Source organism: Syngnathus scovelli, chromosome 11 (genome assembly GCF_024217435.2).
Source record: "Syngnathus scovelli strain Florida chromosome 11, RoL_Ssco_1.2, whole genome shotgun sequence".
NCBI lineage: Eukaryota > Metazoa > Chordata > Actinopteri > Syngnathiformes > Syngnathidae > Syngnathus > Syngnathus scovelli.
In genome coordinates this window covers 6,436,735-6,459,567 of record NC_090857.1, presented here as the reverse complement: position 1 = coordinate 6,459,567, position 22,833 = coordinate 6,436,735, and the positions used below count along the sequence as shown (strand labels likewise).

At 43.8% G+C, this 22,833-nt stretch overlaps 1 protein-coding gene across 1 annotated transcript in view; it reads left to right on the top strand.

Moving 5' to 3' along the window:
• Positions 1 to 4,733: 4,733 nt before the first annotated feature.
• Positions 4,734 to 22,833, top strand: part of adamts9 (ADAM metallopeptidase with thrombospondin type 1 motif, 9) — a 31,889-nt gene continuing 13,789 nt past the window's right edge. Inside the window, exons 1-28 of the mRNA XM_049733113.2 lie at positions 4,734 to 5,409; positions 5,584 to 5,957; positions 7,500 to 7,662; positions 9,113 to 9,447; positions 10,220 to 10,303; positions 10,388 to 10,512; positions 10,593 to 10,633; positions 10,770 to 10,875; positions 11,356 to 11,502; positions 11,909 to 12,050; positions 12,146 to 12,250; positions 12,875 to 13,020; positions 13,428 to 13,609; positions 13,699 to 13,835; positions 14,300 to 14,417; positions 14,543 to 14,638; positions 15,234 to 15,400; positions 15,551 to 15,680; positions 16,103 to 16,229; positions 16,329 to 16,539; positions 16,633 to 16,797; positions 17,272 to 17,433; positions 18,205 to 18,324; positions 19,380 to 19,487; positions 19,566 to 19,733; positions 20,168 to 20,416; positions 20,847 to 21,008; positions 21,249 to 21,425. Of these exons, the coding sequence (XP_049589070.1) occupies positions 5,313 to 5,409; positions 5,584 to 5,957; positions 7,500 to 7,662; positions 9,113 to 9,447; positions 10,220 to 10,303; positions 10,388 to 10,512; positions 10,593 to 10,633; positions 10,770 to 10,875; positions 11,356 to 11,502; positions 11,909 to 12,050; positions 12,146 to 12,250; positions 12,875 to 13,020; positions 13,428 to 13,609; positions 13,699 to 13,835; positions 14,300 to 14,417; positions 14,543 to 14,638; positions 15,234 to 15,400; positions 15,551 to 15,680; positions 16,103 to 16,229; positions 16,329 to 16,539; positions 16,633 to 16,797; positions 17,272 to 17,433; positions 18,205 to 18,324; positions 19,380 to 19,487; positions 19,566 to 19,733; positions 20,168 to 20,416; positions 20,847 to 21,008; positions 21,249 to 21,425 (4,344 nt within the window). The 5' untranslated portion in view covers positions 4,734 to 5,312. The remainder of the gene's footprint in view (positions 5,410 to 5,583; positions 5,958 to 7,499; positions 7,663 to 9,112; positions 9,448 to 10,219; positions 10,304 to 10,387; positions 10,513 to 10,592; positions 10,634 to 10,769; positions 10,876 to 11,355; positions 11,503 to 11,908; positions 12,051 to 12,145; positions 12,251 to 12,874; positions 13,021 to 13,427; positions 13,610 to 13,698; positions 13,836 to 14,299; positions 14,418 to 14,542; positions 14,639 to 15,233; positions 15,401 to 15,550; positions 15,681 to 16,102; positions 16,230 to 16,328; positions 16,540 to 16,632; positions 16,798 to 17,271; positions 17,434 to 18,204; positions 18,325 to 19,379; positions 19,488 to 19,565; positions 19,734 to 20,167; positions 20,417 to 20,846; positions 21,009 to 21,248; positions 21,426 to 22,833) is intronic.

Here is a 22,833-nt window from a genome sequence, read left to right as displayed (position 1 = left end):
TTACTCGACATAGTATCATGTTTCCCTCAACTAGCATTGCTCAATAACCTCAATTTGGATCAACATCAGAAAAACTAAACTCAGTTTTTCATTCACTCCTGTCAGACAGAAATGAGATGTCTAATCTTGGGTGGTGAGCCAGCTTTTAATGCCCTTAACTCTTACAGGGCACTTAGTTTGCTCTCCGAGGAGATAAAAAACAGAAACTGAAGTTTTAAAAGCTCCGAACTGATGAGTAGGAAATGATGTAATTAGGTTCATCTGTGTTCTATCAGAAAGCCAAAATGTCTTGCACCCATTGGGGCCATGTGCTGCGTAATGCCTGCGGCGCTCAAACTGTGATGCAAGTGACCTCAAATCATCCCAACTTACAGAATTTACACATTGTGGATATTATTTTTGAATTGTGACACCGAAACTGTCCCAATATAGCACGGCTGACTTAGCAAAAAGAAACACACAATAGGACGCCATTTTTCCCGTCATTTTAATAACGTAATAGAGGTCAATGTTGGCTTAGTGGAAGACATTTAGATTTTTTTTTTCTTAATGCTGGATCAAGAATTGTGTTTTTACACCGCACGCATCTTATTGTGTGTTTTCTACGGGTTCCAACAAAATCTCATTTTGAGCGGGACAAAATGACAGGATTTGCTTCACAATTCAAAGTATTCCCTTCAATAAACAACCATGCAATTTGACAGGCTCAAGGAATAAGAGTCGAATAGATTTGAAAGTCATTTAAAACCCAATCACACAAGCTACGCTGGGGATGCTTTTTGTTCTGCAATGCCCTGTGGGGGACTTGAAGACATAATTTGTGCTATCCATTTCAAAAGACATGTCATAAGTGGTGAAAGTAAAGCTAAATGTGATCTTAAATCCACCAGCACGGTGGAGCTTGGTCAACTGATCTTCAAACTCTTTGTGAACCATAATCTAAGTGTTAGGCGCTCATTCCTTATCAGGCCTCCCGTAATACCTAAAAAAAAAAGACAAAAAGATGAGTTTAAGGTTTTTAATAGATTTGACCTTGGTCCGAACTACCAGGATGAAGGAAACAAAGAAAGTCCAAATACAATCTTTTCTCTGTTGCGACCCATTGAGTTCATGATTACAATTCATTTAGGTCTCTCCTACTTTCCCCGGGCCATGTATAGCGAGCGGAGCAGTTGCAGATGGCTTGGTTGATGAAACCACGAGCCCAAAAGGGATCCCTCTCTGCTGTGCATTTAGTGTACAAACTACAAAGGCAGCCTGCGGTCAGCACACCCTTGTGAAAGGGGCTAAAATAGTGTCAGCAGGATGTCCAACAGACTGCGAGCGAGCAGTGGAGAGAGCATAACAGACCGGCACGGATGGCCAGGAGAGAGAAACAAGCCGCCGAGTGGTTTGAAGTAGGCTCAATTGATTCAAGACTATTTTTGCCGTTGATAAACATTCCGATATATCAGCAATGTTTGAGCAAGGGAAATTCTGGTGTAAATATCAGAGTTTCCCCAAACTGGAGGAATAAATCTGTTTGGTTGCAATGTATTATATGTTTATCAATCTAGTGTGCTGCATTACTGTAATGGAAATGTCACGCTTTCAGACTGAGCAGAAAATGTAATTATTGGCTAAAATTGGTTACAAATTTGTTAATTTTGTCAACATTTTTGTTTTGTCTGGATGACTTTTTTTTATTAATAGTTCATTTTTTATTTAGTGAAAAGCTCAATTGAAACGTGACCACTGTCCGAAAAAAGATGATTATTATAATAATCATCATCATTGTCAACGATCATATTGGAAATACAGTTAGTGATATTTATGAATTGATGGTTAGGTATAGCAATGATGGATTTGTTTTCTTTTCATAGATGTATGTTTTGGTTTGAGGAGCCTCTCTGAGTTTGTTGCCTTTGTGGCACAAAAAGGAAAAACTGTCAATTTCTTGCAGTTGTGCCTCGAGTGGCCAGATGATTGAGTTTTTGCAGCATTTAATGTTTGCAGCATGATCAGAATTATTTTCCCAGGCCTTTTTTTTTTTTTCCCCCTCCCTAAACAGAATTCATTTTTGTTAAAAGAGGCAGCTGTTTAAGTTTACAGCTCTAAAGTGGGGTGGAGTGGGCTTTTCTCATTCAAATAAGCGTTTCTGCTTCGTATTATTAAAGTCTGTTTGTAAGAACTTCAATTCACTGTCCGTGAGCTGCCAAAAACTCAATCCAGTTCTTTGTGACGAGCACATCTGCGTTGAGATCGACCAAAGGGTTGTTCCTCGCTGATTAAAAGCGAGTCGGATTTGGAGTGGATTGCCGTCTTTGTAGCCTGCTGCAATATTGTTCAACATACCATAGTGACATGAGGGGTGAGATACCCGACAAAACCGGTTACTTTTTTACGGACTAATGTCAAAAGCAGAGCCTCCCACACATGCCCGAAGAATGTAGCTTTGTGCTGTTTCGGACTCAGTCGAATCACATGCTGCTTCTCACGTTTTAGCACAGTGTTTTGTGTCAAAGTTTGCATTCCTGTAATATTAAAACATTCTTGTACAGATGTTTTTCCAGTGCACTGCTGAAAGGGTGTGATTAACAATGAGGTACCACACATGGTTGTGATGAATTTTCATGCTAGTTAGCCACGGTTGCTTTGAAAGCGTGACTCCGCTCTGTCGCCGCGAAAAAAACCTTTCTTGTTTATTTTCCCTGTTTTTCCAGAATTCAACAAGAGGAAGAAGGAACCATCTCAAAGTACAATGGCGTATGGTCAACAATGTAAAGTAAGTCGCCTACTAGGTCCAAACAAGAGAGAATCTGTCTGGCCTCGGTCATATCACTGAACACTTTCACCTCTAACGCGCTCTCATCGTTGTAACCTAATCAGCTCACCATCATCTTGCACTCAACGTCTATGTGTTATGAAGAAAGCCATGCCGTTTTACAAGTGAAGCCAATGACTCACTGAGCCTTTTACTGCTGTAAACAAAGTCGTTCTTGGAAGTACCGAAGGGCTGCTGGAACCCCAGGATCAAGCGGCTCGTATGAGCGTCACATCCAAGCCGTGCCACGCTGCATCGTTTTCTCTTGGGGCTGATTAGTTAGATGTCATTCACTATCTGCAGAAAGACATAAAGAATCTGGACAGTGTTCCGACATGGATGGGAGCCGCTGACAGCTGTTGTACCACTTGAGCAGTGTCCAGGGCCCTCTTTTGCAGAGCTTTTCAAATACAGTAATTGCTCTTCACGTGTCGAGCTATCCAAGGTCAACTTGAAGGCACGTTCAGAGAAGCGCCGGTTTCTCTACCCAAGCTCCGAAGCGCGGGCGAGCTCATTAAAACAGTGAGGACATGTGTCAGAGTTTGATGGTGGAACATGCCAGTACCCATCTGTATGTGTTTGACTGCGGTTGTACTGTGATGCCTGCAAGGTTTTTGGGGAGCCATATGTGTCTGTATGGCTGGGATTGAAACTAATTGCTGCCATGTTGAGATGAGATTTATTAAGTGAGCGGTCACGTTGCTAATGCTTTAACACACATGAACCTACAGCAGACAAGCACGCATGCTTGAGGCGGATAATAGAACCGTCTGCGACAGGGATGTGATGGTTTTAGATAAAGTTTGTTGTTATGCAGCTTTTTTTTTTAATTCAGTTAGTGCTGGGGTGTTGGTTCTTATTTATTTTTGAAAAAAAGGTTTGTTATATGTTACTCGTTGCACAGAGAGATTAACTTGTCCTAGGACAAGTTCACTGGGGCAAGAGCGTCAGCTTGGGTGGGGCTGAGAGAGAGTAAAAAGAGATTTGGAGAGCTCCACAATTAAAGTGTATCTGTTTGAAATCCCTGTCCGGGTTTGGCCACTTCATTCAAGCTTTCCGTTCCCCGCGGACCGATTATCTGATCTGGAGGGGAAGTGAAGTTTACACTGCTGATAACTGCCCTGAATGATGTAGCCTGCACACAAGTGAGGGGGATGACTCTGATGACCTCGGTGACCATTGAGAACACACACACAACTGTAATGACTTCCCTATTGAGAAAGATGGAAGGAAGCCAGCGAACTGGAGTGACTTTTAAAGTCCACACATTTTCCTCGACATATCACTTCTAGAAAAAATTGCAATCCACGAGTAGATGAAAAATAATTACTCCTTGATAGAAGTCAAGAAGGCAGTCAAAACCGTGGCATCTCAAATTAAACACCCATTTGGTGACACTTCGGGTAGTGTGCCCCAACAGATTTTTTTTTTTTAACAACACAAAGGCACAATTGACCATGGAATCAATTTCACTTGTGAACGAAGATACCGCCTATCCCGATAATAGACACTGCACCTGCATAGGGCTGTGAGTGGGGGGGCTGCATGAATGGTGCGGGAGAACCCACACTTTGATCTCCCAAATAACAAAGCACCTATGAAGGCATCCATACAGGCTGCATTGTCCCACCGAGGGGGTTACGGCTCATAAAGCCATTACCATGATCCCCTCTCAATCCCTTTTGCAGCACCTCCTTAATACCCTAAACCACTACTGTATATTGCTCTGCTGCTTGCCAGTTTGCATTTTCTCGCTCTCATCAACTATTAAGTCTCCCTCCGTGCTAAGATTAAGTCACCAGTCGCCCAAGGGCAGGTATTTTTCTATTTGGGCCCCTACTTTACTGTCATGGTCACTGTTTTGCACCGCTGCAAATTCCCATTCTTAAAACCAGATTAACCCCAAACTTTTGAAAGAAAGTTATTATCCCATAATTTGAATTTCTTATGAGAATTCCTTATAGTGGGCCACTGTGATTATGGGCACCCCTGCATGGCTTCTGGTGATTAAAACACTCACACGCTGTAGTGGAGCACGCTGGCACCTGAGAGCCAAAAAGGGACGCGCGACCACCAGTTGACGGGAGAAGCTTGTGCAAAAGTGTACCTTGGCTGTCTGAGCCCGCCCCTCGCCGGGGGAGAGAGCTGGTGCAGACATTCAGTACGCGCGCGCGCGCACACACACACACGCTCACTCTGTAGCGGCGCAGACCTTTTTGGAGCAGCCCACCCCTCTGTGCAGTATGCATGTTGGCCTCGGAACTTGCGGAGCTCTCACGTCCCAGCAGCAGTGTACCTCGGCGGCCAGAGAACATCCGTACTACGCGAGTCGAGGATAACACACTGTGTTGGATGTGGCGTGGGGACCACAGACGGAAATGCTGGACTGCCCGGGGGAATAGATTATTTATCATAGTTCTTATTATTATTGACATTCTTGGTGTTATTATTAGGACTAAGATTACAGGAGTAGCTACAAGCTGCCGCTCTCCTCTGAACGTGGACAATCATGCATGTGCTCTTTTGGGGCTTGGGATTCCTGCTATTCCCTGATTTATTATCGGCAGACGCATCCACGGGGACACTGCTCTTGAATCCAAGCACAGGTAAGTATTTCTCAATAGGACTATAGTCTAAGTATACTTTACTTTGGCACAGTTGGGAGCCAATGAATGAATGAATGAATGAATGAATGAATGAATGAATGAATGAATGAATGAAGGCAGCACTTTGGGTATTTTTGAGGGTAACATTCCTCTATGTTGTGTTTACACGTGCAGTAAAAGAGGACATTGGTCCCTATGAGATTGTCACACCGGTGCGAGTGGACGGAACCGGTGACAAGTTCCCCAGCAGCGCGCACTTCAAGAGGAAACGGCGAAGTTTGGACGAGAAGAGCGACAATATTACGGAGCACTGGGGCTCTCCAAATATCCATTACAGGATTTCTGCTTTCGGACAGAACTATCACCTCAACCTTACGTTGGACTCGGAATTTATCGCCCCGCTATACACTGTGACAATACTTGGAGTACCTAGAGGAGATAACGTGGAGGAGGAGGAGGAGGACACAGAGTTGAGGCACTGCTTCTATAAAGGACAAGTAAATGCCAAATCAGAGCACGCCGCAATTATCAGTTTATGCTCCGGACTGGTGAGTTAATCATTATTATTATTATTATTATTATTATTATTATTATTATTATTATTATTATTGAAAGCACATGAATCATACACGTGTGTGCTTTGAGTGATGTCTTAAAATCTGTCAAGTCTAACTTTCGTAAGCCATCTTTGCAAAGGCATGCGCACCAACATACACGATATAAAATCGTGATTTAATTTTTTTCTGTGCTGATATAAGAGCACAATAAGTGTCAAGTCAGCAAATGGCTGTGCAGATGCGCCACGTTTTTAATGTCAGATGCAAATCGCAAAGTGCTCCTTCTCTCCTGCCTATTTGGTTTGTGGTCAGTAGTCGCTGACGCGTTTACGCACGCCACTACGGCGCGAGTACGCGCGATACTGACGTCACCACTGCTCAACCCCACTCCCAAACTTTCAGGAAATGATTTAGAGTCAGGATTCCTCTAAAAGTTGTATTTATACACAGTAACCAAGATGAAGTGACGATTAATGACCAATTCTGTCCCAAATGCCTACTCAACAATTTCAATCATTTGCTGAGATTGGGTTGCTCCATTTCCTGACAGTTTGTTATTCATTGCCAAAGCTCTGAGGGCACATTATTTGAACATAGAATACCACGAGTGGCCAAAACTATTTATTGTATGATACTTGTCAGAGAGGCCATGGTCAATAAAATTATGATCACAAAGGAGGTCTTGGAAATAACACCCTCCCCTTGGGAAAAGCAAACCATGACCGAGCTGCAACCCTATGCAATGTTTCCCAATCTTTATTAAGCCAAAGCATGGAATTGACATGAGAAAAATGTGCAGGCACAAGAGCATTGATTCTTCTGCTTGTCACTGTACGATACTGGCATAGATAGATAAACAACGATACAAATACTGCACCAACTAACATTTACTTTAATAATCGATTAATCTGTCGAGGAGTTTGTTGATCAATCGATGAATCGGATGAAAAAAGCACCCCGGACTGCTCCCACATTTCAAAAACATGCAGTGGTGTGAATGTTTGTTGGTCTTTATGTGTCCTTTGATTGACTGGTTCATGTGCCCTGCCTCTCACCCAAAGGCAGCAGATTGATGGATGGATGCATAGATGCACGGATGGATCTTGTCACACACAATTGCTTAATCCTTGCTGAAGCGTCAAGTCATTCGCACGTCAGTGAACACCACATGGAAAGTGCTCGTGTTGGCATGTACCTTATCGAGTGCACCGCAGGCCTCTACATTAAATGTGCCATGTGGAGTACTGTACATCGTGAAGTACTTTACGTTCGCTCGCCAAGAACACACAACAATATACAGTCTCTGATAGCCATCATGGGTTTCACTTTTGGGACCATTATTATGTGCATGCAAATTCCTCTCAAATGCTTTATGAACCCCATTCCACTGGTGCTTACTAAAAATATTTTGAATGAAATGACAAAATCTTGATCTTGGCAGGATACAATTAAATACTATTAAGGTAAACATTTGCTAAATACTATGTATGTATAAACAGCATAAATTAACCTTTGTTTCACCCCCCCCCTCAGTTTGGTACCTTCAGATCTCCAGAAGGGGAATATTTTGTCGAGCCCCTTCACAACTACCAAGGAGAACATTATGAAGAGGAACACACAAAACCTCATATTGTGTACAAGAAGAGTGCACCCGAAAAAGAGAAATCTGGGGACAGCTCATCTTGTGACACTACAGGTAATGGTGTGCATGACGGCACTCGCAGTCGACCCATGTGGAGTCAAGCAAGTGTGTGTGTGCACACGTGTGTGTGTGTGCGGGTCACGTCAGACCTTTAAGTGGGTTCCCACAGATGTCAGCAGCTGCGTCATTCCCAGAGTCCTCACAATCACTTGTATCAGGAAATGATTATACAATAGTAACTGAGCCTGTTGAGTTTTTGTAGCATAATCATAACATGCAAAGCTTATCTGGCTAAAGAATTCCTGGAGAGCCAATATGAATAAGAATTGTGGATTTTCCACTTGGGTGTGGAATTGAAACGTATTCACTCATTATGGGATCGAAATGACATATTGTTCAATTTCAAACAATGTGTGGGGCAATCATTATAGTCGACCCACAGCAGTGTGCAAGCTTGTCCCACACAGGAATTAAGACTCATTTGGAAGTTCTCCCTTGTATCATCTCATCTCAGTTTACTGTTTGAACTTCCTGTTGACTCGTGGGCTTCCTCTCACTTTATGATAAGGAAACTGGGCCGACCCACTACCATGAGGACGCAGTGTCGGTTTCGTGAAATCCACGCCAACTTGAAAGTGTCAAATCATCAAAAAGTTAAAGCAACACTTATGGACTCGTTTTAAATTAACACAAAGCCGTTGTTGCTTGTAATGAGGAGCCTGCGACCTTTGCTTTTGTTGCCATGGTGATCCTGAATCAGCTGTTGGAGTGGTCCTTGTGTTGCATTAGAACTTGTCTGTGATAATGATCTGCAAACTTTATTTGAAGCCATGATGTCAATACGTTAGCTATTAGAGTTTAACAATTGCATTCGTGTTGTCGGCTTATTTTGTTTCCGCCCTTGAATAATGGCTGTCAGATTTCTGACTTTGGTTTTGCATGCGAGACAATGACAACACAATTAGGAGCAAGATATTCCCACAGCTGCTCCTATTTCAACTACTAGTTGAAATCTTTTCTTTGTTGTCTGCCAGATGTTTGGTGTCACTCTCAGTAGCATTTGTGTTTCACAGAGGTAGCCTGTATTCTCAATTGTTGAGAAGTTATGAGTAGCTGGTTTCGATTCAGCAATGCAAGCTGAGAATTCTGCAGTTCCGTTCCGGCGTGATGTTAAACTCATTTTCCACTAGGATGAGGATGTTAGGTTTCTCACTTTATTGGACTGGTCTTCTTTTGGTGTGTGCATTTCAGCGTGTGCTACTTTTCTTATGGCCTTCTGCCAGGTTTACCTAACCTGAACTCTTTGCCCTCTTCTGAGAGGGGGAAAAAAAAAGCACTGCAGGCGGCATTCAGCACAATTTGAGCTGAAATGAAGAAAAGTGAAAGAGACAGCAACATATCTGGACCATGACAGAAAGTTTTAGCATCTTTATTCTGAAGGCCTTATTTGTATAACCCGCCATGTCTATCTATTAACACATTTCTCACCCCTTGTTCTTTTTAGAACTCAAACACAGGCATAAGAGGCACAAGCTGAGGAAAAAGCCAACAGATGGGGCGGCCTTGGACAAAGTGTTTGTTCCCAGGACTGGAATATTGAGTGATGTGGAGTTACTAAGTGAGCGCCTGAACGGGGATTCCTTGCACAAATCACACAGCAGCAGCGTAGGCGTAAAAACTGCAAATGAAAGCAGCAGCGATGACTCGAAACCTCACAAGCGCTCCAAGCGCTTCCTCTCCTTCCCGCGCTTTGTTGAAGTCATGTTGGTGGCCGACAGCAAAATGGTGGACCATCACGGAGGCAACCTGCAGCACTACATCCTCACCTTAATGTCCATCGTAAGTGCAAATGTTTTTGCAAGATATACACAAGCTGGGAATCTGGAATGAATTTTGACTCCAGACATAAAAAGACAACGAGAGATTCTTGTCACACGTGCTCTGCAAACAGTACTTGCTAGAAATGTCTGCAGTTCCTTCAATTTAGCTTTTAGCCTGTTGGCAGCTCTTTTGTTGTACATAATAAGCGCTCCGCAGACCACGGCTTGTGACCGCAAAAATGTCAGTGAAATGACCTTCATGCAGGGTTAATCAGATGCATATTACTCTCCTTAAACTTGAGTTTGAATGTGATGGGTTCATTCTGAACATCGCCGATTTCAGTTCAATTCAGTTTTATTAGTTTAGATGACAAAAACCTGATGTTCGAACAGGGGTGTGTAGACTTTTCCTTTCCACTGTATTTTGAACATTTCTTGTATCTACTCCCATAGACTTTGATGTTTTGGGATCTGTGGGAGGGAAAGGGGAAGCCTTGGGCAGGGCTAAAAACAAATTACAAACAGCCAAGGGCAATTCGAAGCGGTACCTGTCAGACAGCTTTGATAAATGCTGAAAAATATGTTTAGGTATATCACACACAGCATATATCACACATAGTAACTCGAGCGAATCCCATCTTTTGAAGACGTCTGGGGCCGCCAAACCTCAAAGGAGAGTTGAAATGACTTACAGGACTTAGCTATAAAGCACATGGTGGCCATCCCCAAAAGAAAATAGTCTAATTTGAGCTATCTTGAATAATAAAACTGTTATTTTTTCCCTCTTTCAGGTGTCTTCCATCTACAAGGACCCCAGCATTGGCAATCTAATTAACATAGTGATTGTGAAGTTAGTCATTATAAACAACGAGCAGGTAAATAATCAGAATTAACATCCACAGAGCCAAAGAAGATACTGGGCATTTTCTGCATCTGTGTTTTTTTTTTTTTTTTTTTAGGATGGCCCCCTTGTTTCATTTAACGCACAGACCACTTTGAAGAATTTCTGCATTTGGCAGCATGGCCAAAATGTCTTGGATGATAACCACCACTCACACCATGATACTGCCATTCTTATTACAAGGTGCACACCCAGATCTTTTTACTATAGGCTATTAATAGCGATCTTCCCTTTTAATCATCTTTTCTCTTCTTTTTTCATAGACAAGACATCTGCAGAGCGAGGGACAAATGTGACACTTTAGGTAAGTTGAAAAAACAGGGACAAAATCTTTCTTCTCATCACTGGCAAAGTCAGTGGTGATTAAAATTTTCCAAAGCTGACATCCCCAGTGATGCTCTGTTCTGGCGTACCTAATGAAGTGACTTAAACCTTTGCAGGACTGGCAGAGTTGGGCACTGTGTGTGATCCGTACAGGAGCTGCAGCATTAGCGAAGACAACGGCCTGAGCACGGCGTTCACCATCGCTCATGAACTTGGCCACGTGTGAGTAGCGCATGTGAGAGGTTTCATCAGCATTCCTCCACCACAGTATTGGTAGTCTAACACTTTCGAGGAAGTCACATGTGAAGGAGAAGACAGCTTTCTTTTTTTTCCTCAAGTGTTATTTTTGATGATTACCTTTGCCCACGTGCATAAACTCTTTTTTTGGTCCAAAGTCTTGAGTCAGCCTGAGCACGGGCCTGTTAGCCCACGACACCGGCGACTGTTACGGACCCCATCATCTTTAACAAATGCTCTTTCGAAACACTAACAAACGGTGGGATTGTTGAATTCCGTTTTGATCCGCGTCAAGCGGTGACGACTTGCACAGCGACAGCTTAGCAGTGTTATATGGTACCTGTCAGAGGGAGGCTGTATAAAGTGTGTGTGTGGGGGGGGGTCTACATTTATTTTCAAATAAATGTCCAAATTTATTTTCTTTTTAAAAACAGAACTGAGCTGACACTGCATTCTGTCTTCCAGGTTCAACATGCCTCACGATGACAGCAATAAATGTAAGGAGGACGGCGTTAAGATCCAGCAACACGTAATGGCTCCCACACTCAACTACAACACAAATCCTTGGATGTGGTCCAAGTGCAGCAGGAAGTACATCACAGAGTTCCTTGAGTATGTCGCACTCTTTATCCTCACGACCGCTCCGAATGGTTTGAGATGGATTTTGTTTTTGTTCTGATTTGGAGGAGCTGCTAAAGAACTCAAACAACTTGGGAGCGTAGTGTAGGGAACACAGACACACTTGATTAACGCCTTGGCTCCTCAGAACAGTTTGTTTCTTCTAACAAAAAAAAAAGATCAGCTCTTTAGGAAACGTAAACAGAATAGTATCCGGCAACTGTCCAAAATGTCTTACACAACTTTCAACTAGCTTATTCTACTGTGCTAATGGAATGGAATATAGCCAGAGATGTGTTTATAAACATGTGCTGTTCTTTTTTTTGTGTGTGTGTCTGTTTCTGTCTTTTGTTTTCCTTTTTTTTTTCTTTGAAGTCATTTTATTTTCATTTCTTAATAGCACAGGCTATGGCGAGTGCTTGCTCGACGAGCCCGTTTCTCGGCCATACGATCTTTCGCAGCAGCTGCCTGGATGGGTATACAATGTCAACAAACAGTGTGAATTAATATTTGGGCCAGGAACACAGGTGTGCCCTTATATGGTAAGTCGATTGTCAAGAGCGATGTTGTCGAAACGAGGAGAAGATGCCAAGTATCTGACAGAATATTTAGTGGTGTTTAATTTGTGTGTTGTCAGACCCAATGTCGAAGGTTGTGGTGCACCAGCCCGGAGGGCGCCCAGAGGGGCTGCAGGACACAACACATGCCGTGGGCTGACGGCACTGATTGCTCCCCAGGAAAGGTAAATGAGATCAATAAATAATGGCAAATGTTCATTAAATCTGAAAAAAATATGTATTCAATTTCATTAGGGGATTAAGAATGATTTTTTTATAGTCAAGTGCATAAACAGTCCGCATTAAAGAAGAAGGGTAGATTCGTGTTTGCCTGACTCACCTTAGGCGTGAAGACAATCTGTATGGGGAGTCGTTGCAAAATTCTCACCCAGCTTTAATGATCCACCTCACATCCTTCCATTAGTAATGAGAGGACATGAAGGAGGCATTTGGTCTAAATGTCCTAGACAAACACACGCATAGTTGAACTTATGCTGACCACACTAAATTCTTACACCACATTTGTCCTATCGTGCGTGATTATCCTGCGGTTATGAGCTGAGATGTTCATTGACTTGTTTGACATTTCTTCTAGTCAGACAGATGCAGAGATGAAATATTTCACTGTATAATTTCTTTCAGATTAGCATCAAAGAGCAGCCGGGCAGCTGTTTGGGCTAATCTAAGAAAATTATTTCGTGTGCCTTTGCTTTCTCTGTCTTTGGTTTCCTCTAACGTTTTATTGCTGTTCTTTCCTCCCGCTTTCTTTTTCCTTTCCAAAACCTGTTTACCTTCCTCTCCTAATGCAGCACTGCAAACACGGGCTGTGTATAACCAAAGAGCATGACGCCACACCTGTGGAGGGCGCGTGGGGAGTTTGGAGCCCTTTCGGTACCTGCTCTCGGACGTGCGGCGGCGGCATCAAGATCGCCGAGCGGGAATGCAACCGACCCGTGTGAGCACTCGTCTTTGTAGTCACGCATGCCCGCTGGACCTTGTCTCCATCTTAGATGCCAAAGTCAATGTTCCATAGATCAATCCACCCTAAGGGAATTCTTGCCATAGCTAATGTTCAGCCACGCTTTTGCTGATGGCCAATTTTCAATTCCCGGTAAATACACAAATCAAACAGGAGTTGGACAAGGAAGGCGTGCAAAGAATTTTTGGAGGAATGGTCTTTTGAAAACGATGTTTGTTTTTATGCCAACTAGGCTGACATTGATCACTATTCTCAGTAGGTGGGATTATTTTTATTTTTTACATTTTTCTAATCTGTTAAACACAAACAAGCCCTCCGTTAGACACTGTTGAGACATTTTTTTGGTTTGTACTTACTCCTCTCTTGTGATGTGTCCCCACCAGGCCAAGGAATGGAGGGATGTACTGTGTCGGTCGCCGGATGAAGTTCCGTTCCTGTAACTCTGAGCCGTGCTCCAAGCAGAAGAAGGACTTCAGAGAGGAGCAGTGCGCCGCTTTTGACGGCAGGCATTTCAACATCAACGGTCTACCTCCTAATGTTCGCTGGGTGCCCAAATACAGTGGAAGTCAGTCTTGCCCCCGCCGAGATCTTTTTATTCAATAATGGTGTCCGACTAACTAAGTTATATTTGTCTTCCTTTTATCTCGTGGCCAGTCCTGATGAAGGACAGATGTAAGCTGTTCTGCAGGGTAGCAGGTAGCACCGTCTACTATCAGCTCAGGGACCGGGTCACCGACGGCACGCCGTGCGGACCCGATACCAATGACATCTGCGTCCAAGGCTTGTGCAGGGTGAGGTTTCTTGCTTTATGGTTGCACTTCCCGACATCATGCAGCGAGCTGAAGAGGCCGAAGCTTCACACAATGTTTGGGTTAGCGAGCCATTGACTGGATTTACTGGTCTTGGCAAGTGTTGTTTGATTGATCTCGTTCGACTTGGGCTAGACTATACATCCTTGTAGATATTAAAAATGTCTTGCTGAAACCACTTACATGTGGTTTAGCTTATGTGCCATCTCTTATGGTGTGTTACAAAGCAAATGTCGTTCAGATGGGAGATTGGAATAGGGGATGTATATCAAGGGGCACATGAGTACAGTATGCGTAACTGACCTTGCGTAACGAAACGACAGTGAGCCGGTGAGCAGTCCATGGAGTACCCTGTCTTCAATCTTGAACAATATTATCCTGCACAGAATAAGAAATTTAAAAATGTATTCTGTGACACATATCCTTGTCTTCTCATTGCTGAGCAGCAAGCCGGCTGTGACCACGTACTAAACTCCAAAGCCAGACGAGACAAGTGCGGTGTGTGTGGTGGTGACAACTCTTCTTGTAAAACTGTGGCAAACACTTTCAACATTGTACGCTATGGTGAGTGAGTTTTTTTTTCTTCAAATGCAGTCCAGCTGTTATATACTATGTGGGTGGGTCCCCACATGTGCTTACTGTAGAATTAGCAATTAGCATGATGTCTAATAATTTGCATTCATGCTCAGGCTACAATGAAGTGGTGCGGATACCCAGTGGTGCTACAAACATTGATGTTCGTCAACACAGCTACTCAGGGAAACCGGAGGACGACAATTACCTCGGTAAGAAATAAGTCTTTGCTCACCAAGGCAATAAGATCACCATATTTATTACAGTGCTGGTAGTTTGCAGAAGTGTCACACTTGCAACTTTGTATAGATTAGATAAGATTGCATATTAACGAGAAGACTTTCTTCTGTACTGTCTGTGATATAATATGTGAATTTCAGCATTTTTTTTTCTTTTTACAAGTCAGCATTGGAATCCATGTTTTGTCTCTGCTTGCTCAAATGATGACCAAAAGATGCTCCCTGAAAGAAGAGCATTCATATAAATATAATGTGTGAAATGGTCGGGAAATTAAAGGAGGGAAATCAAATCTATAATCGCATTAGCATTAGTGAGTGCAGCAATCAGGCTGCGACAGGACTGGACAAGCATAGATGGTTCTTCTCGGGAATATAAGGAAATACTTTTCCGCTACCACACACTTTAGCAGATGCAATAATTCAAGTATTTGCTAGGTCAGCTCAAGCTTGTGTATAACTATGACAGAGCGATATTATTTCTGGAGTTATAGACATGTTAAGTAAAGCGAGTTTGAGCTCCTGTGGGATAAAGCAGCCCATGTGACCACTTCTCTCTGTGTCCCTGCAGCCATATCAAATAGTCGTGGAGAATTCCTGCTTAATGGAGAGTTTGTAGTCAGCATGTTTAAAAGGGAAATTAAAGTCGGAAACGCCGTCATCGAGTACAGTGGCTCTGACCATGTTATTGAGAGGATTAATTGTACCGAACGCATCGAAGAGGAGATCGTCGTCCAGGTAAAGTTCATTCCTTTCTACTAAGATAAGGAACAACTATATGAAGTGAATTCAAAACCCCTCTGAGGTTAGAGCTGTGACTGTACGTGAGAACCTCAGGGTCGTAAATCCTGCATTCAATCTGTTTTACAACGTCTATCTTCACGGTAGGTGCTGTCTGTGGGGAACCTTTACAACCCAGATGTCAGATATTCCTTCAACATCCCCATAGAGGATAGACCTCAGCAGTTCTTCTGGGATGCCTATGGTCCGTGGCAGGAGTGCAGCCGTCTGTGCCAAGGTGAGGCTTAAATCGCGTTAGCGGTCTTTGCAAGGGTGTTTGAATGATGAATGATGTGGCGAGACTACAGATGGGAAGCAACAGAGAGGCACGTAACAAAAAGTGAGGTACGTATAGTGAAACTTGGCAACCTTAGGTGCAAAGATTTGGCTCATCTTCACAGGAAATTACTTTTCTGTTCCGTGTCTGCGCATATGTGAGCGAATATTTAGGTGTGCAGAGGTAAATGTGAATTCCTTCGACTCGTGGCTCCAACACTTTGTCAGTCTCTTAATCATCACGAAGCCACAACAAGCCACAGTGATTAGTAGTTTTTAATTTCTAGGGAAGGCCTGGAAAAACAGCAACTGGAGTGGTTTGATGGAGGATTGGCTGAGTTATTCCAATGCAATTGACTGACTTGTTTGTTGGTGTCTTCTTAGGAGAGAGGAAGAGAAAAGTTCTCTGTAGCAGAGAGTCTGACAGGGTGGTGGTTTCAGACCAGAGATGTCATGGTATACCAAGACCGATGGTCACGCCTGAGGCCTGCAACACAGAATGTGAACTGAGGTTTGTGCCACCACTTTGACCTATTCTCACGTTTTTGCTTAAAGCGAAATCAAACCATTCTTGTATTGATGATGCTCTCTTATTATCTATGCAATGAAGGTGGCATGTGGCTCGAAAGAGTGAATGCACTGCTCAGTGTGGTGTCGGATATCGCACTTTGGACATATTCTGTGCTAAAATCAGCCACACAGACGGAAAGAGCCAAAAAGTTGACGATCGCTATTGCAGCGGGCAGCGCAAACCTGACGACAAGGAAGCTTGTCATGGAGATTGTAATCCCGGAGGCTGGGAGTATTCGTCCTGGTCCGAGGTGAAACAGCTGAGCTGGTTATAATTCAAAAGGAATCAGACATTTGTTTTGACACACAATATGTTTCCTCTTGTTGATCTGTCTGGTATGCAGTGCTCAAAGAGTTGTGGTGGAGGCACCCGCCGAAGAGGGGCAGTGTGTCGAAAGGCAGCGGGGGCTGAGGGCGATGACAGCAAGTGCAGTCAACGGGATAAGATGGCCGTCCAACCCTGCAATGAATTCCTCTGTCCACAATGGAACACTGAAGACTGGTCGGAGGTTGGTCCAATCGTGATTCAAGTTAAATTTGTGACACTGGACCCTCCTTGTGGCTCTGTCAAGTGCCCCCCCTCCCCTGGCCGGTATCTCGCAGTGTCGCCTTGCCTCTTTACAAATGTTTACCCTCAATGCTTTCCTCAACTCTTGAACTATCGTCAGTGACTGGCACAGTTTACACATTGCAGACCAAGGAGCTTGAAAAGGTTTGGCTTGCATTCCAGAAATATTTTACATCTCCCATGTGGGTGCCTCCAAATACAAACAACCACCCTGTACTATATGCCTCCCCCTGCAGAGTATTTTTACATGCAATCCACGTATCCTTTGTAGAGGGGAAAATATACACTTGCTTGACATGTCATAAGTGTCGGATCTTGCATATGGCATCAAGAGGATTTTCCCATGAGCTGAATGACTGGGATGATGTTATTTCAGTATGTCTAGACTCTAATCATGAATGGATCTTGCTTACAGTGCCTTGTAACGTGCGGGAAAGGCTATAAGCACCGCCGGACGTGGTGTCAGTTTGGTGAGGACCGTCTAGATGACCGCTTCTGCGGTTCATCAAAGCCCGACTCGGTCCAGGCGTGTCAGCAGCAGGAGTGTGCCTCTTGGCAAGTCGGACCTTGGGGACAGGTAAGACCCGGTCAATATTGTTCTTATCCTAAACACACACACAGATTAACGGAGCTCAGAATTCACGCTGCAATGCACAAGATTGCGTTCTTTGCGATATCACGATTCATCTCAAAGGTATGGTTGGGAGGTATGTGTAAAATGGCTGGGTTTACTTTGATTTAATATCCGCCTTCCAGTAAGAGTAAGTATGCAGTGCATATATTCCAGATGCACAGGTCCGTTTTTAAAGTGTTTTATAATTAGAAATAAATCAGTCAGCATAAAAATAACCGCTTCAAAATAATATGGGTGGTAACGATTTAGATTTGCCAATTCCGATCAGCAAATTTCTCAGTTAACAATTAAATATTTTCCAATATTGTGCGGATTCTAACTTCTGGAATGCAATGTTTGTCACATGTGACAAAGCGGACAAGCGGTGGCACATTTTGGATTTGATTTTTGACTTGATTTCCTTTGTAAGGTATATTTGAAGCTGTTTAATGAAGCATGGTCAAATGGTAGCTGAAGTGTCTGCCAAACAAGTTTGACCCTATTTCATTGGAGCCACTGAGGCAGAAGCGGGTGCAAGGTAGAAGCTTTTGTAGAGGCTTCAATGAATATTAAGTCCATTTTTCAGATTTAGTGTTGTGTTGAGATTCTCATCTTGCATTTAACTTCAGATTCTTTCCCAGTGCTGACTCACTAGATTTTGTTTTGAACTGATTTCTTCTCAGATGTCTTCCGCTTGCCACCATCATTCATTTTCCGTCTGTCTTTTGAACCCAGTGCACTACCTCATGTGGACTTGGGTACCAGATGCGAGCTGTGAAGTGTGTGGTTGGATCTTACGGTGCCGTCATGGAAGACACTGAATGTAATGCTGCCACCCGGCCCACTGACACCCAGGTAAGGGAGGGGGAATAAATTCTTCACTCTTTGTTTTTTTTTCACCCTTTATTACTTTTCAGGATGGCATCTTGTGTAAAAATGCACAGACAGAAACATACTTTATCATTGCCACCTGGTTTCAATAAAGCTGTCTGATTGAGTGCAGGGAAATAATATACGTCACTGGCCCACATAGTCAAAGAGCTCTCAGACGAAATTCCCCCATAAGAATGTTATTAAAAACTGTTTTGTGTTATGTAAGAAACAATAAGCGTATTGAATGCATGGTCTACATGGGTTTCCTATATGGTCATAATAAATTGGAAAAGCTGGGCATGCAGACTCAGGATGAGCCTGCTTCCCTTTTAGTTGCAGCAGTTGCCTGGGTTAGCTGAAGCAGTGACCCCGAATCAGTGGGCCCACCTTGTTGTGATTCTACCCAGCCAGCCATAAAGTCGGCCATCAAGCTGCCAGTCCCAGCAGCAGCCAAGTAGGACTTAGGAAGAGCAGTGCAGATAGATTGATGGAGGTTTCGTAAATGCAAGGTTAGAGAGGTTTATATTTTTGCCACTTAGTCGAGATGGTGTTTAGGAGGGCTGACCATTTATTTGTGTCTGCCGGTCGCACGCCTGGAGCCGCTTTGAGTGTCGCCGTGAGTGTGGAATGTGGAATGTGGAGCCTGCGAGATTTGACTAAGGCTCTCATTCCTAAAGACTGGGGGTCAGAGGGCACAACAGGGCATGGGAGGGAAAAAGGGAAGAGGGCGGAAGGTTAGGGACTAGGGGATGGACAAGGGGTGGGGTTTTGAACCATGCCAGCATGGGCATTGGACCCCTGAATACCACTCCACTATGACCTGTTATGACAGGGATCAGTGCTTTATGCTGAGTGGCTTACTGCCACAATCCATAGTTTGAACTGATAGGGAGACGCAGCTCATGTTGTTTTGCTAAGCTAGTACGGGCTGATGGGAAACATAACCACTCTCAAGCAGCAGCCTACAGAACCACATACGTTATTCATGAGTGTTTTCAGGTCAAAGGATCCATCTTGTTCATATGGTTCTTTCTCAGGACTGTGAACTAGCCCAGTGTCCAAACAGCCAACCTGTTTCCCCAGGGACCAAAGTCCCGTCCCATCAAGGCCACAAAACCCAGTGGCGCTTTGGTTCGTGGACCCAGGTTGGTGATCGTGAGCCATCGATACATAATCAATCATATTTTGTATTTTGACCTTAGCTTTTCTCCTCTTTCTAATAGTGCAGCGCCAGCTGCGGCAAAGGGACCCGTATGCGTTATGTCAGTTGTCGTGACAACCACGGCGGTGTGGCAGATGAGTCGGCGTGTGCTCAACTCCCAAAACCTCCTGCCAGAGAAGTGTGCTCCGTCGTGGCATGTGGACAGTGGAAAGTTTTAGAGTGGACTTTGGTAAGAAAATAATGTGTATGTGTGTTGCTTTGTAAATGTATCTTTGTGTGTGCTAGAAGAGGAGGGGCATGCATTTTTTTTTTTAAATCCAAGGGCTGCACCGTTGCTTACAGATGGTTTTCATCAGCCCACTTATGTCACAACACTGGCCGACTGCAGTTCTGGTTGCCAAAAACAAATATATGCGCACCCAAGCTTGTGTAAACCCACAACCCAAAGACCTTCAATGACTTCCTCAATGTTCATCCTAAAGCTATGTTTACACTCTATTCCCGGTGTCCGTGGCAGCCCCATTTCAGGACCTTGTGGACAAGGATAAGCTCCGCCTCCCCTAAACATGAACAGTGTTGGAAAAGGATGGATTGACTGCAAATGTCCCCTTTGAACTGAAACTAGGGCATCCATTTGAATCCCTAACGTGAAACTCTTTGCAGTGTTCAGTAACCTGCGGTCAGGGGAAGACAACACGACAAGCGGTCTGTGTCAACTTCAGTGACCAAGAAGTGAACGCCAGCGAGTGCGACGCAGACGATCGGCCGAGCACAGAACAAGACTGCGCCATGTCTCAATGCCCGTCCCACTCCAGTGATTCCAGACCTCTTCCATCCTCACCAAACAATAGGGCCAGGAACATCATTCCTCAAAGCCAATCCCACCAATGGCGGACTGGGCCCTGGGGCGCGGTGAGTGAGCAGTCTATGAGCTCTTAAAATTTGATCCAAAAGTCCAGAGAAGCATTTAAGAGTGTGTAATGAGCCTTAGCGTACTGGTGTCAAACTCAAGGCCCGGGGGCTAGATATGGCCCGCCACTTCATTTTATGTGGCCCGTGAATACAAATTGTGCATCAAATTCATGTCTTTCCTAAAATTGCAAATTGTCTTCACTTTTATAAAGCATCTTTTTAAACTATTTGAAAAGTTTTTACCCGTCTGATTTGAAAATGTATGAGGCGTTCATGCATTTATTTGGGTTGACAATCATAATGCAAACTATGAGTACGTGAAAAAATGAGTTTGACACCCCTGCCTGAGCATCAATGTCGGGCAGTGCCACATCCCTACCGGGTTTATTGCTTGACAGTAGTTCTCCTGGCTCTCTCTCTTTGACAACAGTGCTCCAGCACATGTGCGGGAGGTTTCCAGCGGCGGGTCGTAGTGTGCCAGGATGAGAACGGCTACCCTGCCAACAGCTGTGAGGATCGCAGCCGGCCCAGTGAGCAGCGATCCTGTGAGTCGGGGCCATGTCCGCAGTGGATCTATGGCAACTGGGGAGAGGTAAGGCAGACAGACACAGCTTTACTGGTGTTAAAAGGGCTAGTGGGAAAACCAAACTTTGGGATGCTTATGTTTGGATAATTACTTTGACTGTTTGGGAAGGTTGCATGAGAAAAAGGACATCGGAAAATACCTGAAGCTCAATTTCACATTCTTTGCGATTCCCACGGGGTAGCGGTGGTGTTTTGTTTGGTCTTTTCAACTGCTTTTTAATGGGACCTCTCTTCACGCTGTCCTCAGTGCACCAAACCATGCGGAGGCGGGATAAAGACGAGACTGGTGGTATGTCAACGTCCAAACGGTGAGCGTTTCAATGATCTGAGCTGCGAGATCCACGACAAGCCACCGGATCGGGAGCAGTGCAATACTCAGCCGTGCCCGTCTAGCCCTCACTGGAGCACAGACCCATGGAGCTCGGTACGCTCATAAAACAAAAAAAAAACAAACAAAAAAACAAAAACAAATACTCTTTACCTTCTTTTTTTAACCTCACATTTCGCCAGTAGTGATACAGAGTCACAATCGTACTGAAAGTGGCTTCCGTGGTGCTATTTGTGTTGGAGAAAAGAAATCCTCCTAAGACTTTTAAGTCCCCTTCTCTTCCGCTCCGGCACTGGTGCTCGCAACGTTTCCTCAAGACATTTGGAAAATCCATTTCTGTTGCACTTACATGGCAAAGATATGCTGTCCTGCAGTTTGCCAGAGACACTACATCACGACAAAACGCTTCAGTGACAGCTGTGACCAGAAGAACCTTCTTTTCTCTCGTAACTGTAGTTGGGCTGTGTGTTAGTACTCAAAGACATCAGGATCACTTTGTATCACTACCAGAGTTAGTTTTGTAAAATATTCTTTTGAATACATAATTTATTGAGATATTTTTGGGCCTGTTTATCATTTGTACATAGCATTATCTTTCAAAGTGATTTATTTTGTCTTAGCTCTTTGTACTCGAACATTGCCAATTGTTCTTCATGTGCAAGTACTGATGAATGTTTTTGTATATCAGGAATATACAGTATGATGCCTTGTTCGTTATTATCCAAAGAATGCCCCGTATTCTCCATGTGCGGCGCTTTATTTGACATTTGGAGCTTCCCATCTGCGCATTTAAAGAAAACAACTTAACGTGGGACTCCATCTGTGCTGTGTGCTATATTTACTTTTTACCAAGTGTGCATATTTGAAATGGCTGTTGTGTCGAGATTTGTCTTAAGGCCCACGTCACAGCTTTCCGTAGTATAATCAAATCAGTCGGTTGGTAAAACTCCAAGCTCCGCATCACGGGTGCTCTTAGTGTATCCATGTCGGTGTTTGCTTCATCCAGTACTTGGACTTGCTCTTAATGCGATGTTCAACAATACCTCACTCGGAAACCAACACAAACTCAGCAAGTATGATAGATGACCTACAATGTTGCTCTGGCCAAACAAGGGAGATTTAAAATCCAAGTATTCTAAATGAACCATTGTGTTTCCAACGGGTAGGTGTTTTATTTTCATTTTTTTGCCGGCTCCTCGTTTCATGAAGTGAGCACTTTGTGTCGATGAATCGAACATGCAAAGGGCGTCATCATGTTGTCGTGTCTTTGAATGTCACTCAAACAATGGCCTATTAAAACGTGTATTTGAAAATACGTGCTACGTGTGACCACAGGGGGAGTTTATATTGTTTTGTATCCAGAGCTCTTAACTCTGAGCCAACCTAGTGTGTCTACCTCAGTCTCTGTTATGATGGCCCCCCGCCACAGCTTTCTCTCCTCTTGCACTGCAGGGGGTTGTGGCTGGCTAAGACACAGCCTGACTTGTTGAGGCTAACCAGTGCA